At 53.1% G+C, this 20,925-nt stretch overlaps 1 protein-coding gene across 1 annotated transcript in view; it reads left to right on the forward strand.

Moving 5' to 3' along the window:
- The window catches only part of Ccdc60 (coiled-coil domain containing 60), a 137,143-nt gene extending 116,834 nt beyond the window's left edge, over nucleotides 1-20,309 (forward strand). Inside the window, exons 7-14 of the mRNA XM_026403432.2 lie at nucleotides 1,454-1,688; nucleotides 7,378-7,462; nucleotides 9,931-10,002; nucleotides 13,264-13,326; nucleotides 13,758-13,880; nucleotides 16,125-16,256; nucleotides 18,569-18,758; nucleotides 20,172-20,309. Of these exons, the coding sequence (XP_026259217.2) occupies nucleotides 1,454-1,688; nucleotides 7,378-7,462; nucleotides 9,931-10,002; nucleotides 13,264-13,326; nucleotides 13,758-13,880; nucleotides 16,125-16,256; nucleotides 18,569-18,758; nucleotides 20,172-20,309 (1,038 nt within the window). The remainder of the gene's footprint in view (nucleotides 1-1,453; nucleotides 1,689-7,377; nucleotides 7,463-9,930; nucleotides 10,003-13,263; nucleotides 13,327-13,757; nucleotides 13,881-16,124; nucleotides 16,257-18,568; nucleotides 18,759-20,171) is intronic.
- Nucleotides 20,310-20,925: the final 616 nt, after the last annotated feature.

The raw sequence follows: 20,925 nt of genomic DNA on the forward strand, positions 1-20,925 counted from the left end.
TAAAATCATCTTTATCAATTGGGTGTAAATTGTCACCCCACCTGTGGTGAGCTTTTCCTCTGGAGTTGTAGAGGGCCTACTCTTCCCCACCAAAAAACCTAGGAGACAACTTTTTTGTTGGTTTGGTGCACTAGGGATTGAACCCAGGGGCGTTTTACCCCTGAGCCACATCCTCAGCCGTTTATTTTGAGACAGAGTCTCTATCAGTTGCTGAGGCTGACCTTGAACATGTGAGCCTCCTACTTCAGCCTCCCAAGTCCCTGGGACTGCAGGCGTACATCACCTGGCATTTTAGACGCCATAAAGAATCCTCACCGTAGGATCAAGGGCACTTTCAATGCCACTGAAAAGGCCTTTCAATGAATTTTTAAGCAATCAGCTTTGGTGTTGACCTCACCTGTGTTTGAACCCTGGCTCTGCTGCTTGCTAGCTGTGTGACCTTGGGAAAGTTAAGAAGACTCTCTGAAACTTGGATCATGCGTGTCAAGAGGACATGACCTCAGAGAGTACTTTTGGAGGGACTCCAATAATGTGCATACATGTGCACACACACACACACACACACATACACACACTCGTAACCCGTTCTCTATGACTCCTTCCCTTCCCCTCACAAGCTTCTCTGTCTGCCTCTTGATCCCTTCAATGCCTTCCCACCCCTCATGGCTTTTCTCCCCCAAGAACACCACCCACCAGACATACCTGCCTCCCCCGCTCCACCTCCTAAACACCAGGCCCAGAAAGTTCTCAGCTTCTTTGGAGAACACCAGTGAACACAAATCTTCACCCTCGGGTTCCCTTCTGGGCATCGACTTGGTGAGCAAATTGGAGGCTATTGGAGGCCAAAACCAAGATGTAGCTAAAGACGTTGGACCTATCTTCCTTTTACCGGTTAAAAGTCAACTCCAACAGTCACGACAAAAGAAAAGTTGAAAACTGTCCTGGGCTGGTGGCGGGTGGTGCCACACACCTGTCATCCCAGCGGCTTGGGAGGCTGAGGCAGGAGGATCGCGAGTTCAGAGCCAGCCTCAGCCTGGGCAACTATGTGTGGCCCTGTGTCCAAATTATAAAATAAAAAGGGCTGGGGCTGGGGCTCGGTGGTTAAGCACCCTTGGGTTCAATCCCTGGTACCAAAAACAAAAACCAAACCAAACAAAAACCCACCCTGTTCTGGTCCTTGGCAACAGCCTTGGAATCCACAGCAGGCTTCCTGGGGTGAAGATGGGGACCCTGGGGACCTCGTTCAATAGCACAGATTTTGTCACATTTGCTTCCGTTGCTTCTTTTAAATTATCCTGATTTGTGGCCCCAGGTCCCTCCAGACCCAGCGGGTGTCTCCCGAGGTGCAGGAGGAGGCAGAGGCCCGGGGTGCGGGAGGGTGTCCCCTCCTCCCGTCCCCCCTTTCTTCTTCCCTCTCCCTCTCTGAACTCACCTCCTCCTCTCCTCCCTTCAGACCAAGAAATTCAAAATCCCCGTCATCCGGGCCGTGAGCCGCAGGCTGAGCCGCCGGGGCTCCACCGTCAGCCTGTCGCGCACCAGCGGTGCGTCCTCCCCGCAGAGCAGCATGGTGTCCGTGAACCCCGGCTCCGACGAGCCCCCGAGCGTGGCCACCCAGGTGACCGGCAGCAGAGACGTCGAGGACAACGAGTCCTCTTCCACCAAGCCTGACGAGGAGCCCCTGCACCTCAGTAAGTCCCACCCAAGATCCCACCACCCGGCCTCGACGTGACCATGTCCTTAGGAGCCCGCCCGCTCCACCTCCCCTCGGTCAGCACAGGCACAGGGGTCCCCCAGCCCCATGCGGCTCCTTTGGGCCCCTTTCCTTTCCCCAGGGGGGTGAAGTAACTCCCCGCATGCCCCTAAGGAGACACCCCAGCTCCTCACTGTATCTTTTGAATTTAAAAAGTTTAGTTCAGCCCGGCACCCGCCTGTCACCCCAGAGGCTCAGGAGGCTGAGGCAGGAGGATCTCGAGTCCAAAGCCAGCCTCAGCCACAGCGAGGCCCTAAGCAACTCAGTGAGACCCTGTCTCTTAATAAAGTACCAAATAGGCCCCACAGCCACCAGGGAGCCACACATTTACTGTCTGGCCCAACAGATTTGTCTTCTGAGAGATTTCCCTCCCCCTGGAACAAGACTTCTCAGTGTTGGTCACAAATAAGGGGACACAGGCACGTTGGTGGAAAACCCACTGAAAGCTTTGGGCTCAAGAAGAAAATTCAAACACACACACACACACACACACACACACACACACACCATTTTTCACACCATTTGTGGGTGGGGAGCCTCAGATCTCAGCCAGACAGAATTGTGACTGGAAGTCGGGGCAGGAAGGAGGACCGGCTTCTGCAAAATTATTGACTCGGGTGCACAGGACAGCCCCCTGCCTGTCCCCTTAGTGGGTTCCCTGCTGAGCCCTGCTAGGCCTGTCCCCTTCACACCTCTGCAGCGCCCGGCCTCACGGAGGTTGGTTAGGAGGTCCAGGGAGGCCAAGAGTCTGTGCAGGGCCCTGAGGGGTCACAGCAGGAAGTGGGCAGTGGGCAGGCTCAGAGTCATAACTGCCTGTCAGAAGGATCCCGCCACCTGCCCCTGGTCACCAGGGGGCCACGAAAAGGCTCGGAGACCTGGAAAGCTGTTCTCTGCACACAAGTTATTAGCTGAGCTGGGGAGAAGCCAAGCCAAGCCTTCCGCAGATGGGTGATCCTTTGGCGGGTCTCGAACCTTCTTTCCCGAGCACCTACTAGGTGCAGGGAACTGAGGTGTGGTGCATTTTCGAAGTTACAGTCCGTTTCACAGATAATAAACCAGAAATCACTAATAGCCAGGCCATGTCAGAGAACGAGGGCTCAGAAGGTGATAAAACAACTAGGCGTTGAAATGGAGCCGGCTGGAGTGAGGTTCATTTTGCCACGAGGTGGAGAAAGGCTTGGCTCGGCTCTGGCCTTTGAGTTGGGCAGGGACCCAGGGGCCAGAGCGCGCAGGGCCTCTGTAGCGCCAAGACTTCAGAATTATTTCCAATACCCCAGGGAGTGTCCAGGCGACTGGGAGGAAGGAGAAAGGGGACCTGGTTTGCTGGTCAAGGTGTCTGGGTGGCCGTCGGTGTCCCGTCCAGGCCCTTGTGTCTCTGACACCAGAAGCTCTGCTCTTAACTAGGAGGAGCAGAGAAGCGCCCAGCTTCAGGCCGCGGTTCAGAACTTGCACACGTTCCTCGTGGGCGCAGCTTGAGCGCGGAAGGCAGGACCCTGGGGGAGGCGGGAGGCTCTCCTGGCCCCAGAGAGGCCACCCCGGATCCCTCCTGAGTTTGAACTCAGGAAATCTGGCCCTACGTCCCACATGATCTCTGTGCTTTCCCCAAGTTTCTAGGGAAAAAAAATGGTAAGAAATAGAACAAAGTCCAAAGCAGCCCGGCTTTTCTTACATAACATGCATCCTTCATTTTTTTTTTAATTGCTGATCCCTGAAGCCAACTGAGGTTGGGGCCCCTGGTCCAGACTTATCCCCTGTCACCTGGAGGGTAGTGACACCTTCCTAACTAGTCTCCCTGCTTCTTGTCCTTCCTAATGTCTCTCCATGTGGAGCCACAGCGACACTGACACAGCAGAGCTCAGCATCGTAACAGGACTCAGGAAACCCCAGACCCAGGATGAGCTCAGCTCTTCCCACCTTAAACGGGTCGGTCCAATCTCACCAAGAGACTTTCTCCTTCTAAAACAGCCCGTGTGCTTGGGTGACTCCCTCTACTTGGGACTCCCTTTTACCCTGACTCTGCGAAGCTTTCCTTGCCTCCCTGTACTCCCTCTTTTCAGGTCTCTCAGTGTTTTCATCTTGGCTTCTTACTGGGAACCTAATTTATAACTGCATCTCACTGAATCAGACAGGAACTTTTTTTCGGCCAATATAAAAGACCTGAAGGATGGTTATTTTTTCTTACCAATTAGAGAAGACCAGTCCAGGGCTGGGAAGGTGACTTCCAAAGGCTCATCAGGGAATCCTACTTTCTTGCATCTTTCTACTCTGCCACCTTCAACATCACTTCATGATCCAAAATGGCTGCTAGAACTCCAGCCATCACACCCTCCTTTCTAGGCTTGAAGCAAAAGGAAGCAGACAAAATATTGTTCGAGCAACCTTTTCAGAAGCTCTATGCTACCCTTCTACTAAAGTCTCACTGTGCAAAACTTAAGTCATAGGGCCACACCCAATTGCAGATGATTAGGAAAAAAATATGCTAGTAAATGTGTCTTGTCACCATAGTTCTATTACTAAGGAATAAAGGGGGAAGGAGGGTGAGATCCCTGAAGGCACAGATATCTTATTTACCTGCAGCTGGGACACAGTGGGTGCAGAACGGGCTGAGAAATGCCTTTCCATCAGGGACCTACTTCTAGGAGGGAAAGACCTTCTTACTTCACCGTCCTCCCTCTCTCCATTTACATCTTAACCTGCCCCCTGTTTGTCACAGCCTTTGATAAAAGGAGATTAATTTCCCAGCCTCTCGTTGCCTTCCAAAACCTCCTCCAGTTGATTCTGCATTCATGAATTCTCTTCTGAGAGACGCACCATTTGGCCAAGGTCTCATTTCCGGGGCCAGCTGCATAATGAAGTCTTGGTGGATGCAAATCACTGAGACAGAGGGTGGTGGCCTCTCTGTGGACTGATCCTTTCCCCAAATCAATGGCAGGGCAATTCCCAGGAAACCAAAGCCCAGGCCATTGCTCCTGCCGGCCTGGAAAGCAGGGGAGAAACTCACTTAGAACAGCAACTCGAAATGTGGGTCCTCTGTTATCTAAGGTTCTGCTTTGAATCAGGCCACGTAGCAAAAAGACCTCCCTTATTTTCACGTCTGTCATCCCATGACTCAGGAGGCCGAGGCAGGAGGATCTCAAGTTCAAAGCCAGCCTCAGCAACTCAGCGAGACCCTGTCTCTCAATAAAATACAAAAAGGGCTGGGGATGGGGGCTCCGTGGGTGAGCACCGCTGGGTTCAATTCCCAGTACCAAAAAAAGAAAAAAGAAAGGGATTCAGTAACTCCAGGGTGTGATTCTTAGACAGGTTGGAAAAGGGAGGACGAATTCCTCCTCTCTGAGTGGATGACTGGAGCCTGCTGAATGGCATTGCCACAGGTCACAGAATCCCCACAGCCTGGGTACTGAGAAGCCAGAAGGTTTCTGTGTGTGCAAACATCCACCCCAGGACCCCCTTCCTCGCCTCGGGGAAGCGCCACTTTGAAGCATCTGCACCCTTCCAAACCAGCCCTCTCCCGGGCAGCCTTGAGGAGTCCCGGGATCCGCTCTGTCTCCCCGTTTCCATCCAGGGCTGCAAACACAGGGGGCTTCATTTGATCAGCACCAGAGATGTTCAGGGGGCAGGAAAACCCCCGAGTGCATTGAGCATGGAGCTTAGCATGTGACCTCCTAAGAGCGTGTGCTATGTGCCAGGTCACCGGGGGCATTTACTGTATCCACCCACCCGAGGCTTTGGCGGAGGGAAGGGGAGCAGGCAGTTTTTGCTGCTGGGTCCCCAAGAGAAGGGAAGAAAGGAGGTGACACTCCCTCACTAATGGACACACCCTGAGGATTCCGGGATGTGGTGGGAACATGACAAGACCAAAACCAAGGTCAGATCCAGTGGAAATGGAATCACCTCCCGGTGCCATGGCACAGGCCTACAATCCCAGCAGCTGAGGGAGGCCGAGGCAGGAGGATGGCGAGTTCAAAGCCAGCCTCAGCAACTTAGGTCCTAAACAACTCAGTGAGTCCCTGTCTCTAAATAAAATATGAAAAAGGACCCCCTCATTCCAAGCCCCTCTTCCCTTCTCCTTGTCCATAAATCTGGAGAGAAATTCAGGAAGAGGCTACCACCCAAGAGCAGCCTCACGCGCTGGGGTGTTTCAGCACCGAGGACAGCCGCCACCCGGAGGACAAGGAAGCCCTCAAGCCCAAGGCTCTGCGTCCTGCAGGTCCCATGCCCCGGAGAGGTCCTGGGGGAGGGGCGAGGGATTTGCAAAATGTGCATCCGTGTAACACGCGACTCACTCCCCCATTTCCATTTTTTTGCAAAAGACATCGCTGCCTTGATCCACATTTCCCGTTTTTAACTTTTGCAAACGTCAGGGGATCTGTCTCTGGGTTGTCACCACAAACACCACAGCCTGGTGCCTGAGATGACAGAATGTATGGCCTCAAAGCCATGGTGGATGGACGTCCAGCATCAAGGTGGCAGAAGGGCCATGCGTGCTCTAAAACATACGGGGGGGGGGGGCCTCGCCTCGTCTGCCTTCTGGCGGTCGCCGGGAGTCCTTGGCTTGTAGCTGCACCACTCGGCTCTCTGCCCATCATCAAGTGGCCATCTGGCCATCTTCCCTCCGAGCTTGTCCCCCTCCTTTTTTTCTTAAATTTTTATTGTTGGTCGTTCAAAACATTACATAGGTCTTGATATATCATATTTCACACTTTGATTCAAGTGGGTTATGAACTCCCATTTTTACCCCGTATACAGATTGCAGCATCACTTCGGTTACACATCCACTGATTTACCCCCTCCTTTTCTTATGAGAACACTCGTTTTATTGGATAAAGTGTCCACCGTACTCCTCATTAGACCTACAGTAGCTCTATTTCTAAATAAAGTCACTCTCTGACGTACCAGGGATCGGGTCTAACCATGTCTTTTGTGAGTCACACTCAAGCCACAAATGTCAGGTGTGAAGAAATACCTCTGCACCCGTAAACGTCAACAGTATCAAGCATGGAAATGAAAGTCGGGTTCCACGGTGAGGAGTTGGGGGGAGCCCAGGGAGCTGAAGGGCACACGCCTGTCTAAGGCCACAGTAACGTGGGCAGGAAGGAGGGCAACACGGCCCCCCTCGGGGGTGTCTCCCAGGGAGGCTGCAGGTCCGGATTCTTCTGGGAAGCCTGCTGGTTTTAAAAGGTCTGCATGCCTCTCCAATCAGATTAGGAGCATTTGTGAGCAGGGTTGAGCCTGTGAATCAGCAGTTTGGAAAATGGAGGCCAGGAGAGATGGGAGAGGGTTTGTTCTCAGGATTAGAAACAGTTCTCTGGGTTGCAGTAGAGTCCAAGGTGAGCAGAGGAGATAAAGAGCAAGCCGGATCCCCCAAGGCCTCCGGGGCTCTCTGGAGTCAGGGTGCTGGAAGGAAAACGGAGGGGCACTGATGGAGGGGCACTGATGGAGGGGCACTGATGGAGGGCACTGATGGGTTTTAAGCCAGGGGGAGGCCACGTGGTCGGGCCCCTGCCACCTCTCCTGGACCCCAGTGGGATCTCTCCAGCTCTCTGGGGACTGGGCCCTACCGCGCACACTTCTGTCCCCAGGGTGTCCCCCCCGCATCTAAGGGTCACCTCTCATGTTCCCATCAGATTTGCAAAAGCTCCTGGAGATGGTTCGAGAAGACTCCCGGAGGACCGTGCTGATGGAGAACGAGATGCAGAGGAAAGCCCCCAGGTACGTCCTCCCGCCTCCTGGGGCAGGGTCAGCCCCGCAGTCACCACATCCGCTCAGCTCTGAACTTGGTCCGTGGGGCTCGCCGCCCTGAATCCTCACAACCGCCCTCCCAGGGAGGTGCCCCCGTCTTGACTTTCTACGGAAACAGGCTCAGACAGGCTAAGTGACGTGGCGTGTTCCAGGTCACGCAGCCAGTGCACCGTCAGGTCACGGCTCAAACACCACCCTGGTCCCTGCTCTGCCTGTTGGGAATCCTGTGGCCTGACGTCCACTCTGCTCATGAATATTTATGAGTCTGCAAAGACCATGAGAAGTGTCCAGGGTGGAGAGCCACCTGTAACCCCAGCTGCCCTGAGGCAGGAAGGATTGCAAGTTCAAGGCCTCTCTGGGAAACAGAAAGAGGTCCCCATCTCAAAAGAAAAGATAGAAAGGGCCAGGGGTGTGGCTCGGTGGTGGAGCACGCGTCTGGCCCAGGTGAGGCCCTGGGTTCCATCTTGGGTGCCCTCATCCCAAGGGCTCTGACCTTGTTCCAAGAGCAACGGGGACCCTTTGAAGTGTCAAGCGGCTCATACACCAGGCTCCAACCTGAGCTGGTGTCCCTGTCCCTCGGGTGGAAAGCGGCTCTCTGGGACCTCTGACCTCCAAAGTCCTCCGAGAGGAGGCAGGCGGGAGCCAGAGACCCGGCTCAAATGCAGATCCCTCTGCGCGAGCAAATTACTTCCTGAGAATAAATGAGGCAGGAGAAGAGGTTCATCATCGCCTTCAGCCTGCTGGGATGCCGGCGATGACTTATTGGTTATTGTTATTACCATAATTACAGCTCGCCCAGCGCTCGCACCAGCCCGCCCCGCCTCTGCCGCCCATGATGTATCTGTCTGCTGCAGCCTGAACCCGCTCTGGGGACTCCGGAAGGTGGCCCTAGAGGCACTCAGAGCCCAGGTTGGCCTATAAGGCCCTGAGGCTGCTGTCCCTGATTGGCCAGCCACAGAGACAGACAATCACAGTGAACAGCAGCTCAGCAAGGCTGCTCTTCCTGAGAGCTCACAGCATGAGCACTGGGCTCGGAGTTAGGCTGATAAGAATCCCAACCCTGGTGGCCCTTAGACATGTCACTTAGGCTTTTCCTAAAACTTCCAACTCCTCATCTATAAAATGAGATCATAGAGCATGGAAGCATTGACTTTACCACCAAATATTCTAGGGACCCTCTCCCCACCACCATTTCCTTGCTGTGTGATGTTGGGCAAGTTGCTTGACCTCTCAGATCAGATTCCAATTCTGTCAAAGGAAACTCTTTAGCAACTGATCCCAAAGGGCTGGGGTGAGAACGACATGATGTTATTCCTGTAAAGTATTATGAATGCTATGTAAATAGTGTCTGCTCCCGGGAGTCACTCAAAGCAAAGAGTCAGCTCGTGCATTTTATTTAACGTCTAAGCTTAGACCTGGCAGATAGTCAGCGCTCAATCAATGACAATTGGTAGGGGAGGAGGGATGGATGTTACTTGTATTTCCTACCTCGTGCTCTGTGGAGTCTTTGCTGCACCTTGCTGAGGCGGGTCCCTTAGCTGTCACCAACGCCCCATCTCACCGATGGAGAGGAACAGCCTCAAGTGACTTCCTGAAGATCCACAAGGACAGAATCGCACTCGAGCCTGGTTCTCAGGGGACCCATCACGTGGCCTCTGCATTCAGTGTAATGATGAGATAACCATGGTTACGGGGCGAGCACCTGTTGAAATTCCCCTTCCTCATTAATACCCCTCCCGCCCGACTCGGTACCGACAGCGGAGATGAGTCTCCAGCACAGAGCCGCGGGGGGCCGGCAAGGAAGCCACCCTTCTCGGGGCCGTCCCTTTGGAATCTCGATTTTTGTCTTTCTTGCTTCATGCACCGAATCTGCTCCCATCCAGGTTGACAGAGAATCCTGGGGTTTTGAGGGACCCCAGAAGCCAGCCTTGAGCAGCCTCTGGCTTCAAGGCTGGACTGTCCCCCAGACATGGAAGAAGACAGTGTTTCTTTCACATTCTCTAACGGTGTTTCCCAAGTATGTCTGGGGAGCAGAGTCATTTGGGGGGAGTTTGTGGGAAAACACAAATGTCTAGACCTGGGTGTCCCAGACTCTCCAAAGGCAGCCTCGGGCGTGTCAAGGGGACGCTGTCACAGGATGCTGGGAATGCTACAGGGCCGTGCGTGCGTGCGTGTGTGTGTGTGTGTGTGTGCACGCTCGTGAGAGAGAGAGATTTTAGGGGTGTGTGTGTGTCGTTTTAAATGCAGCCTCTGGGGCCCACCCCCAGGACAGTGGATCCAAGTCTCTGGAAACGTGGCCCAGGGTGTCGGCAGGCTCTGCGGTGAGTCCTCTGCAGGTGGCCCTGAAGGTCCCCCCTCTGCGGGGACCCCGGTCCCCCCACGGGTGCCCAAGGAGCCTCCGTGTTCAGGGCCTCACTAAAGACGCTCTTGCTTTGCAGCCTCTTGTCGGTGCTCAGGCAGACCAAGAGCGACTCTGCCTTCAGGGAGGGGCAGGCCACCCACAAGTCCAGGTAGGAGGGCTGCAGCCCCCAGCAGCGGGGCTCGAGGCGCCTGGGTTACGGGAGCCACGGCAGAGCTGCCCCTCTGCCAGGCCAAGGGGTGGTGAGGGGCCCGGGTCCCTTCTGGTGACCTCACTGGGAGCGAGCCCCTCCACTGGGGGCTCAGGGTGTGTATCTGGGTGGTTCTCCCCAGCAACCGCATCCCGTCAAGTTACAAGCTTCAGCTGAAATCAGGAAGGTGTGGGGCAGGACGACCCCACGGCTCTTTTTAAGAACATTTTTTAAATACACGACAGCAGAATGCATTACAGTTCTTATTACCCACGATTTTTCACATCTTGGGTTGTATACAAAGTATGTTCACATCCATTCGTGTCTTCATACCTGCACTTTGGATAATGATGTCCATCCCATTCCACCATCATTTCTAACCCCCTTGCCCCTCCCTTCCCTCCCACCCCTCTGCCCTATCTAGAGTTTATCTATTCCTCCCATGCTCCCCCTCCCCACCCCACTATGCATCACCCTCCTTATATCAGAGAAAACATTCAGCATTTGGTTTTTTGGGGATTGGCTAACTTAGCATTATCTTCTCCAACTCCACCCATTTACCTGCAAATGCCATGATTTTATTCTCTTTTATTGCTGAGTGATATTCCATTGTGTATATGTAACACATTTTTTAATCCATTCATCTATTGAAGGGCATCTAGGTTGGCTCCACAGTTTGGCTATTGTGAATTGTGCTGCAATAAATATTGGTATGGATGTGTCCCTGAAGTGTGCTGATTTTCAGTCCTTTGGGTATAGACCGAGGAGAGGGATAGCTGGGTCAAATGGTGGTTCCATTCCCAGATTTCCAAGGAATCTCCCTACTGCTTTCCAGATTGGCTGCACCATTTTGCAGTCCCACCAGCAGTGTATGAGTGTGCCTTTTCCCCCACATCCTCGCCAACACTTATTGTAGTTTGTCTTCATAATAGTTGCCATTCTGACTGGAGTGAGATGAAATCTTAGTTTTGATTTTCATTTCTCCAATTGCTAGCGATGATGAACATTTTTTTCATATATTTGTTGAGTGATTGTATATCATCTTCTGAGAAGTGTCTATTCAGGTCCTCGGCCCATTTATTGGTTGCGTACCCCTCTTTTTTAAAGATAAATTTTGTAGCCGGGTACAGCACCACACACCTGCCATCCCAGCAGCTAGGGATGAGGCAGGAGGATCACGAGTTCAAAGCCAGCCTCAGCAACTTAGGGAAGCGCTAAACAATTCAGAGAGACCCTGTCTCTAAATAAAACACAAAATAGGGCTGGGGAAGTGGCTCAGTGGTCAAGTCCCTGGTACCCCCCGCCAAAGGTAAATTTTGTTCTGCATGTTTGAGGTTTCCAACCTGATGTGATGAGACACCTATAGATGGACCTGGAGGACTCACACTAAGTGAGACACCCTCGCCTCTTTACTGGGGTGACTCATGACGGGGTGTGGAGGTCTTCCCAGCTCATGTATTCCTTTAGAAACTGTTCTAAGATCCTCTCCATGTGCCAGGAACCCAGTAGGTATTGGAGCTTCAGTAGCAAATGAAACAAATGTTCTCTGTCCTCCTAGATCTCACTGTGTGGACATTTTGGGGGCCGTGGATCCTTGATAGTCTGAGGAAGCCTACACATTCCTTTCCAGACAATGTCTAGGATGCAGATTTATAAACACATCCTATAAATGACAAAGAATCACTGAGATTTCTGTAGTCACATAGATCACTGTATTGCAACCCAAGTTGGCACACAGTAATCTCTGAGCTTCTTTAGCAACGCATTATATAATAAGATGGAACAGCAGGTCTAATAACCACCGTGATTTTGGGTTCTTGTTGAGTGTAAATGATTCTTCAAAATATTTCCCGCGATATACAAACGCCTGTGGTTTCCATTTCAGTTCAAGGCTAGTTAAAATACACATGAAGTTTTTTGTTTTTTTTTTCCCAAACCTGCATTCACGGGCCCCTTAAATTCCGTTCAGGCTTAACAATTGTAGTTTCATAGGGGTGTTGAGCATGCCTCAAATAACCCCATAGTTAGCTATAAATCATGCATGACTCAAATTGTTGCCAAGGAAAAGCAGACAGGATGGGGAGGGGCCCAACCAAGACTGAGCTTAACGTTTCAGCAGAGACCTGAAGAACAGAGAATTGGCTCCTCTGCGAGGTGGGAGTTGGGGATGGTGTTCTAGCAAGGGCATAGCATGTGCAAAGGGCCAGAGGCAGAAGGACCTCAAAGGCACTGTGCAAAGATCAGAGTGGCTGAAACTCAAGGAGGAGACAGAGACGGGCACACAAGACTTTATTGTTTCCCTCTGTTTATCACCAACTAGCTACACCACTGATCTCACCTCCCTCCTTCTCTCTGAGTCACTGTCAACACTCTGGAAAGACAGCCATCTACGGGAAGAAGGTTAGGGCCAACATAGTTCTCCAAGGGACCTATCTGCAGGGCGGGGGCAGAGGAATCCAGCTCACAGGCCTCTGGATATTGTTAGGGAAGCCCTGCTTCCTGTCCAGGTGGGGTAAGGGTTTGTCCACTGTCGGCCAGGCCCCAGACCTCTAGATCCCGTCCCATGGGCTCCTGGAAAAATCAGTAAAGACCAGGACCTTTGCTATGGGGAGGGATCTGAGAGCCAGCCAGGTCTGCTGGCCTGAAGAAGTTCCAAAGCAAGGTCAGAAAGAAAATCAGACATTCTTAACGCCTAGAAGCACACAGATAGAGTGGTCGAGGCAGCTGGCCGAGTTTATGGAAAACAATGAAGGGGAGTAAAGAAGGCGCTAGACCTCGGCGCTCAGGCCTGAGCAGGGCCCGGCATGCCCCCTAGGGAACCTGCCCAAGTGGCAGGGGGGTGCCGTTGGGGCTCACATAGGCAGGCCAGGCCGTGAGGACAGTCCTCACGGGTGAGGACATGGAGGGGCTGGGCTCTGAACTCAGCCCTGTCTGCCTCCGAAGCAGAGTGGCCCTGGCACCGTGCAGAAGCAGAGGGCAAGGTTGGACCCAGAGTCCAGGCATGCAGGCCTTGCTCCGGAACCTAAACCAGGGAGGACTGGGGCAGGTGGGCAAGGAGCCCCGGGGCATCCAGGGCAGGGGGTGGGCAGGAGCGAAGGCCTGTTGTTCTGGAGCCTCCACCACCCCCTGGCCTGGATCCTGGGGGCTGGCAGGAGCCAGGCGAACCCGCTCCTTGTGACAAGCAGACTCGGGGCCACTTGAAACCATGCCTTGGTGTTTCAGTGAGAGATCGAGCTCGACCAGCGGGGAAAGCCACACCCAGATAGTCCAGAAGAAGGCGAAAGGGTGAGTCAGGGGGCAGGGGGCAGACTGACTGCGGTGGCCACTCCCTCTGCCTCCCCCAGGGAGATCCAAACCAGACAGACTCCCTGAAGTCACCGGCAGCACCGAAGGACCAGGGGATCCCCCAGGTCAAAGGGCTCCTAGGGAGGCTGAGCCTGAATCCCACAGCTTTTCAAGTCCCTTGACATGGTCTGGGAGCTAGTGACCAGTTGTCTCAGTTTCAGGCTCATTTAACAAGTCCCCAAACACCAGCTCAATGCTGTTGAGGAGCCCAATCCTTCCTAGGTCCAGCGGGAGGCCGAGGGAGGCCCTGGGTGAAGGCGGAAAGCCAGGTGGGCGCAGGGAATCCCCACTCCAGACACCTGGGGAGGCAGGGAGGGGACAGCAGGAGCCCTGGGCCCTATCCGCCAAGCCCTTCTTCTGTGCGCCCACAGCCGGGCCCCCCGCGACATCGCCCTGTGCAAAAGCGGGCTCTGCAGCAGCATGAGGGCCAGGTTCTACAGCGTGGCCCAGGAGGCCGGCTTCTGCCTGCAGGACAAGATGGAGATCTTCATGAAGTAAGGGCGTCACGCCACCTGCCCACCCGAGGGGCATCTGCCCGGTACCTGTGTGCCCACCAGGGGACAGGTACCGGGGCCACAGCCCAGTCCCAGAAAGATGCATCCCCGCCTCTCAGGGAGTCAATGGTCTCCTGGAAAAAAAAAAATTGGGTGGAAATTAAATAACTGCGCCTATGAATAGAGCTGAACATGCTCCAATCGCTCCATATGGGAAGAAAGCAGGGCGCCATGTCAGGGGAGGGGGAGAGAGGGGAGGGAGGAGGGAGAGAGAGCGGGTGAGAGAGTGAGAAGGAGGAGGAGGAGGAGAGAGAGACCTGATTTAGGTTGGGTGATCCAGGGAGTCCTCTCTAAGGAGGTGACCGTAGCATACCCACTGCAGGATGAGGCCCGGGTGGCATCAGGCCAGGGCGCAGGAAAGGCGCTCACGAGGTTCCAAGAAGGGGCTGGGGAACTTGAGTACGGAGTCGGGCAGCAAGGGCTGTGCACCCCGCAGAGCCAGGAAGGCTGTCGCTGGAACTTGATCTCAGGTTGCCAGGGGCCGCTGCAGTCTCCTCTGGAAATGTTAAGTCCAGTAGCTGCCCTCCTTCCTAGCCTGCCCCCACCCCCCGCCTGCGATGACCCTCTGTCACACGGACTGAGGGCTGCCAGGTGACCCTGTGCTCTCTCGTCCATTCAGAACTGATCAAACGATGCTCTGGGCTGGGGGTTTAGAGAAGGCTGACCCCGGATACGACCTTCTGGCAGCTCCTGGTCTTGGGGGGACACAGATGAGTAGATAAGAAGCCGCTGCACAGGGCTCTGAGCCAGGAGCTCAGCCAGGCAGAGGGCCAAGGGGACGCAGGACAGGGAGGCCCTTCCTGATCTGGGACAGCCATCAGAACTGTCTTTCTGGAGGGAACAACGTTTTCTGTTTAATAAAAACAGATCATTCCAGGGTACTGCCTGGGTCAGAATATTCCAGAGAACCATGGGCCAGTCGTGGGCATAAGAGATCTGTATTTGTATACTGTTTGCCCCTCATGAAAAACCTACAGGGCAAGGGGGTAGCTATTAGACCACTTTATAGATGATAGAAGTGACATCAGAAATATCTCTTGTCAAAGGTGATCCCCCAAGTGCCTAAATAGTAAAGGTAAAATTCAGACCCTGAATTGGAAAATGAACTGGAAAGAGAGTTCCAATTAAAAGCCACAGCAAAATCCCAGAGGTGAGGAAGAAGGGCACAGTCAGGCAGGGAACGGCCAACAATCAGGTGTGGCTGGGGCTTGGGATGCTTGCAAGGCAATCAGAGAGCATGACAGAGGCCAGATCATAAGAGGCTTTACCAGCCCACCCATGGAGGTTGAACTCCATCTCAGAGACTTTGATCGTGAGCCAAAGCATAAAGTTCTAGGAGAGAAGGAATGAGAAGGAGGGTGAAGATGCTGGAAAATGTTGTAGGGGCCGAGGAATAACTGGAGCTTGGAAAGCCAAGTCATTCTAAGCGATTTATTCTGAGTAAAATGGAAGCCACCGAGCATTGTATACAAAGAATTGAGGCGGTTATATTTATAATACAAATTGACCTTGGAGAAGTAGAACAGGCACAAAATGCTAAGGGGAGCAGCAGAGAGATGAACCCAAATGAGTTAACACCTGGAATGAGTCAGACATGGAGCTCAATCCCCTACACATGTGGTTGAATCTTCACGTCTGAGTCCTAGGGACCATCCTCAGCCCCATTTTACAGATGAGAAACCCGTGTGCGCGCAATCAGAAGCAGGAAGGGGACGGGGATGGGGACCGGAGCCAAGGAAGAGGCCAGTTCAGCAAGAAAAGGCATTTCAGGACCTTGGAGAGAGCCACGCCGTTTTGCAGCGATTCTGCCCCCAGTGCTGAATCGGAGCAAATTGTATCCCATGTTTAGAATTATGTCAAAATGAATCCCAACCTTACGTATGACTAGAACGCATAAATAATTTTTTTTTAAAAAAGAGAGAGGAGTCGTGAGGGTTATGAAAGGCCTCAGCCAGATGCCATGGCACACAGCTGTCATCCCAGCAGCTCAGGAGGCTGAGGCAGGAGGATCGTGAGTTCAAAGCCAGCCTCAGCAAAAGCGAGGCCCTAAGCAACTCAGTGAGCCCCTGTCTCTAAATAAAATACAAGATAGGGCTGGGGAGGGGGCTCAGGGGTCGAGTGCCCTGGGTAGGACCGTCACAGGAGGAAGGCTCTGATGCTTCTCCCCCTTTCTCATACCCGTAGGCGCCAGGAAGAGAGGGGACTCCAGAAGTTCAATTCTTTTGGCCGTGCCTCCACTTTTCAAAAGGACATGTCCAAGATGCGACATCAGATCTCCTTGGTCAAAGGAGACGCACAAGAAATTGCAGACCATTGGTAAAAATCCCCAGGACCAGATGAGAGGGTCCGGAGGGGCCGGGGCTGTGAGTGCAAGGTCAAGGCCGATGGGGTCTCTTCCAAGGTGCGGAGAAAAGCATCGCCACCCCTAAACTGTCACTGGCCACCGATAAGGTGGCACCCAAAGAGGTTAATTCCAGAGAGCACGAGTCAGAACCCATCAGTTTCTGGACCACGGGGAAGACCACCTGCTGTGTCCTCTGGTCTTACCTTCTGATGGCCCAGGGGAGGGGCAGGTGAAACACCCCAACCTAAATCCAGTCTACAGACTTTGAGGTCTATGCAGTTGTCCCCAAATAATTTAAAACCTTAAGGACACAAACCCAGATAGGAGTGTCCTAGGAACCCTGTGCCCCTGTGCTGGGTGAGGATAAGTGACCAGAAGTAAACTAGGTATGGTGGTGCACACCTGTCATCCCAGCAGCTCAGGAGGCCGAGGCAGGAGGATCTCGAGTTCAAAGCCAGCCTCAGCCAAAGCGAGGCCCTAAGCAACTCAGTGAGCCCCTGTCTCTAAATAAAATACAAAGTAGGGCTGGGGATGGGGCTCAGGGGTCGAGTGCCCCTGGTTCAATCCCGCTGACCAAAAAAAAGTAACCAGAAGCTACATGGTGGGTTTTGGAGTCTTATTGAACTTCGGTGGGGACTGCTGTGTACTCATGGTCTGTGTACTTCAAAATAACTAGGAGAGACAAGGCTGGGTGCTGTCAGTGTGAGGTGATGGATATGTTAAATATGTTTTTGGGGTCATCACACATTGTACACACCACGTACTGGAATGTCCCACTGTACCCCATAGATAGGTCTGATTATTATGTGATGAATAAAAAGCAAAATGAAAGGTTTAAGAAAGGAAATACACACCAGACTGGGGATGCAGCTCAGTGGTAGAGAACAGACGTAGCATGTGCAAGGCCCGGGGTAGATCCCCAGCACAAGGAAAGGAGGGAGGAAGGAAGATCAACAGCCCTCCCCTCAAAAAAAAAAAAAAAAGCATTATGAATTAACTGACTACTGGATTGAAAGATCCACCCTACTCTGGTTTAATGAATTATTTTATTCCTACCCCCAAATCCTTAAGGGTACCTACTAACCCCATTTCACAGACAGGGAAACTGAGACTCAGAGAGGGCAATTATTTTACTCAAGGTCACACAGCTAGTAAGAGGTAAATTTAAGGTGTAAATCCTTATCTGGCCCCAGTCTGTATGCTCATTTGCAATTCAGAATTTGAGTCCGATGAACTGGGATATCGTGAACCCCCACGAAGATCGAAGAGTAAAATGAGAAAGTCCGAAGATGTACCCGGAATTCCTCCCCTGATTTAATACGGCAGATCAGGAGCTTACAAAGCAGGTCCCTGAGATCTCAGCAGAGTTCTGGGGCCTTCCACAGTGCCTCACGCTCCTGGGGGATGATGCATATTTACACATAATGGCACGTGTTTATGCGTTTATTCCCGTCTCCTGGTGTAGAATGAAATCTCCATGAGCACAGGAACTTTGAGTATGGGAAGCATGCGTTTCTCCCAGTAGGGGTGCTCGGTAATTACAACCAGAAAGACTTACTCAGTGCCTTATCTCAGCACCGGGCTCCCCGGGTTGCCGTGGATCTGATTTTTCTCTCACTGTGGTGGGCACTTCCCTCCCCCGTTAGGATGCCCAAAGTTTCCAACATTAGCAGAGGTGGCTGGATCCCACGGTGGCAGGATCGGCATTGATTTCTCACCGCGATGCCTAGATGTGAGTCTGTCTGTGGCTCTCTGTTTCCGTTCCCCACATCTCCCCCAGGAGTGGAGGGGCAGGTTAGACCCGGGTAGGCGGGAGCCTGCCACTCCCTCCCTCTCATGCTCATCATCATCTCGAAGGTGAGCACCTCCCGATCCTGGGACTCATGATGTGTCCACACCCGCCCTGGGCTGATTAACTCTCAGGAGAGCAGCTTCAGAATCCTTCAGATTTCCAATCTCCCCCTCCTGTCTTCTAGTTTTCCTGCTTGATTTAAAAAAAAAAAAAAAACAATCTGAACTCAAACGCATCCCTTGAAACCATGTCCTTCGCCATTTTCTAATGGAACACGAGTTGCGTTCCAGCTTCTCCCAACCCTGAGGACCAGCACTCCTCCTGATTCGTGGGCCCTTAACATTTAGGATGGATCCAAGGTCCTCAGACCGAGTCTCACCTTGCCCTGGGGACACTCTGCGAGTGACAGAAGTGGTGGAGGAGAAGCCACGGGGCCCAGATCCCCCTGTCCCCCGGTGCCCCCCTAACGGGCCCTGTCCTCTGGAATTGAAGGTACTTTGACCTGTTGTCCAAACTCCCTGAGGATCTGAAGAGCTTCCGCCCCGCCAAGAAGATCCTGGCCAAACTGCAGAAGTTTGGGGAGAACCTGGACCTCAGGATCCGGCCCCACGTCCTCCTGAAGGTGCTACAGGAGCTGAGAATCTGGGAACTGTGCTCCCCAGACGTCGCTGTGGCTATTGAGGTAACCCCTGTCCCCTTCCCCCTCCCGATGCCGCGGTTGCCTTCATTCCGCCATCTGTCAACCCGAAGGCGTTTATTATAAGTGTCGGGGACACAGGGAGCAAGAGACACGAAGACCCCTGCCTCCCAGGAGCCTATGTCCCCTAGAATTACCACATGACCTTGGTTGTCGGTCCCCGACTCCAAGGGACATTAGATTCTACATCAGCGGGGTCCCCTGGAACCTGAGAGGCTTCGAGGACAATCGTCGTAAGAAGCAACTCCAAATCCTGCCACTGCAGGTGTGGTCCCTGGGCTTCCCCTGGGGAGGAGGGGAGAATCTCAGGCCACCGTCTCAGAAGTCACATCTCAGGGGGCAGAGGGTGTCACCTACCAAGAAAAGTCTGAGAGCTGAGGTCTAGAGTAAATTAGCGGCACCCACCTTAACCAGGACCACGGGGGAAGGTGACTTTCCAGCTGAGACCTGAACAATGAGAAGACAGCACCCTGTAGAGAAGGGGAAAGGGCAGACCAGGAAGAAGGGACACCCTGTGTCAAGGCCACCAAACAGGACCCGGCTTGACTCGGAGGGATTCCTGACCCTGCATGGCGGTCGCCGAGGTGTCCAGGAGGGGCATGGTTCCCAGGGTCCTGGTCAGCCCTGCCTTCGGATGACCTGGGTGTGTGTCTGTGTCGAGGGCCAAGGCCAGGTGTCCGGAGTCCCCTCCCCACACCCTGCGAGGCTCTTCCAAGAAAGACTCTGGCAGGCAAGGCCGGAACCACCGGGAGGGCGTGACGGTCCCCCTCCTACCCGCCAGTCCTGAGCCACCTTCTGCCTGCCAGCTTGAGGGGTGCCTGGGAGAGGTGATCCAAGTGGTCCAGAGCCCTGGCTAACAAAACTCGGCATGCTCCCTCCCCAGCGCGGATCTGGGGGCTCTGCATCTAGAGTCCATCTCAAACACGACATTTTGTGTGTCCTCAACTCTTTCCTGGAAAGCAAGCCCCAAACTGTCACCAATTCTCAAAGAGATCTAGGAACCAAAAAAATATATATATAGATAGATATATATAGATATAGATATAGTATGAGAGCGAGTGACTTTTAAAATGATGCGAAGAAGTAGACAAGAAAGGGAGAGGCACGTTATCCGGGTTTTCCTGCCCTCCTCCAATCTCCTTGGGTCAAAAGTAACAAAGGGGGCTTAAAATTATCCTGCTGAGCGAGGAGACTGGAGAGAAGGGCCCTCTTCCCCAAAAGATCCGCGCAGCCCCCTGCTCCAGGCGTTATGAATGCATGAAGAGTTCAGGGTGTCCTGGGGCCAGGCGTCTGGGTGACAGATCTTCTGGGATCCTTGCGGGGAGGCAGGGAGGCAGGGGAGGGGAGGTTCTAGCTTTCAAACCAAATCCTGAGGTTGCCACTGTATTTGACCCACAGTTTGTGCGAGAACACATCGTCCACATGCCTCAGGAAGACTACATCAGCTGGCTGCAGAGCCGGGTCAACCTACCCCTCAGGCCGCAGAACGCCATAATGGAGTCTAGGCCTGCAGTGACCAACGGTCCCAGTGTCTGAGGCCAAGCCCAAGCCATGTCCCTACCTCCCTAGAACTTGGCGCTAGCTTCCTCCTGCCCTCACGGGTGCTTGTTCAGACGCAGTAAGATCATCGGATGACTGGCCTCCGACACCCTTCTAGAGTGAGATTCCCACCCCAGCCCCCGGCCCCCACCTCCAGTCTGATTCTATCGACTTCTTCTCCAGATTCCTTCCCTGCTATTCCTTGTCCACAAATTTGGGATAATAAAATTGACCTGGGTCTCTGATGTCTGAATGGGAAAGCGTTGGAGCTGTGGGATTTGGGTACAGTGACCACTTATTGAGCTGCTGTTATGTAACAGGCCCCACGATAGTGCTCGGCCTAGAGGATATCATTGGAATCTCACAATAATTTGGTTAAGTAGGAACCCAATTCACAACATTGGGATTAGAATGTATTTCTCAACATTATATATACCGTCTTGAATGAATGGATGGATAAATGAATGGAAGGAAGGAAGGATGGATGGATGGATGGATAAGTGGATGGATGGATGGATGGATAAGTGGATGGATAGATGGATGGATAAGTGGATAGATGGATGGATAAGTGGACGGATGGATGAATGGATGGATAGTGGGCAGATGAAGGGTG

Source organism: Urocitellus parryii, chromosome 3 (genome assembly GCF_045843805.1).
Source record: "Urocitellus parryii isolate mUroPar1 chromosome 3, mUroPar1.hap1, whole genome shotgun sequence".
In the NCBI taxonomy this organism is placed as follows: Eukaryota; Metazoa; Chordata; class Mammalia; order Rodentia; family Sciuridae; genus Urocitellus; species Urocitellus parryii.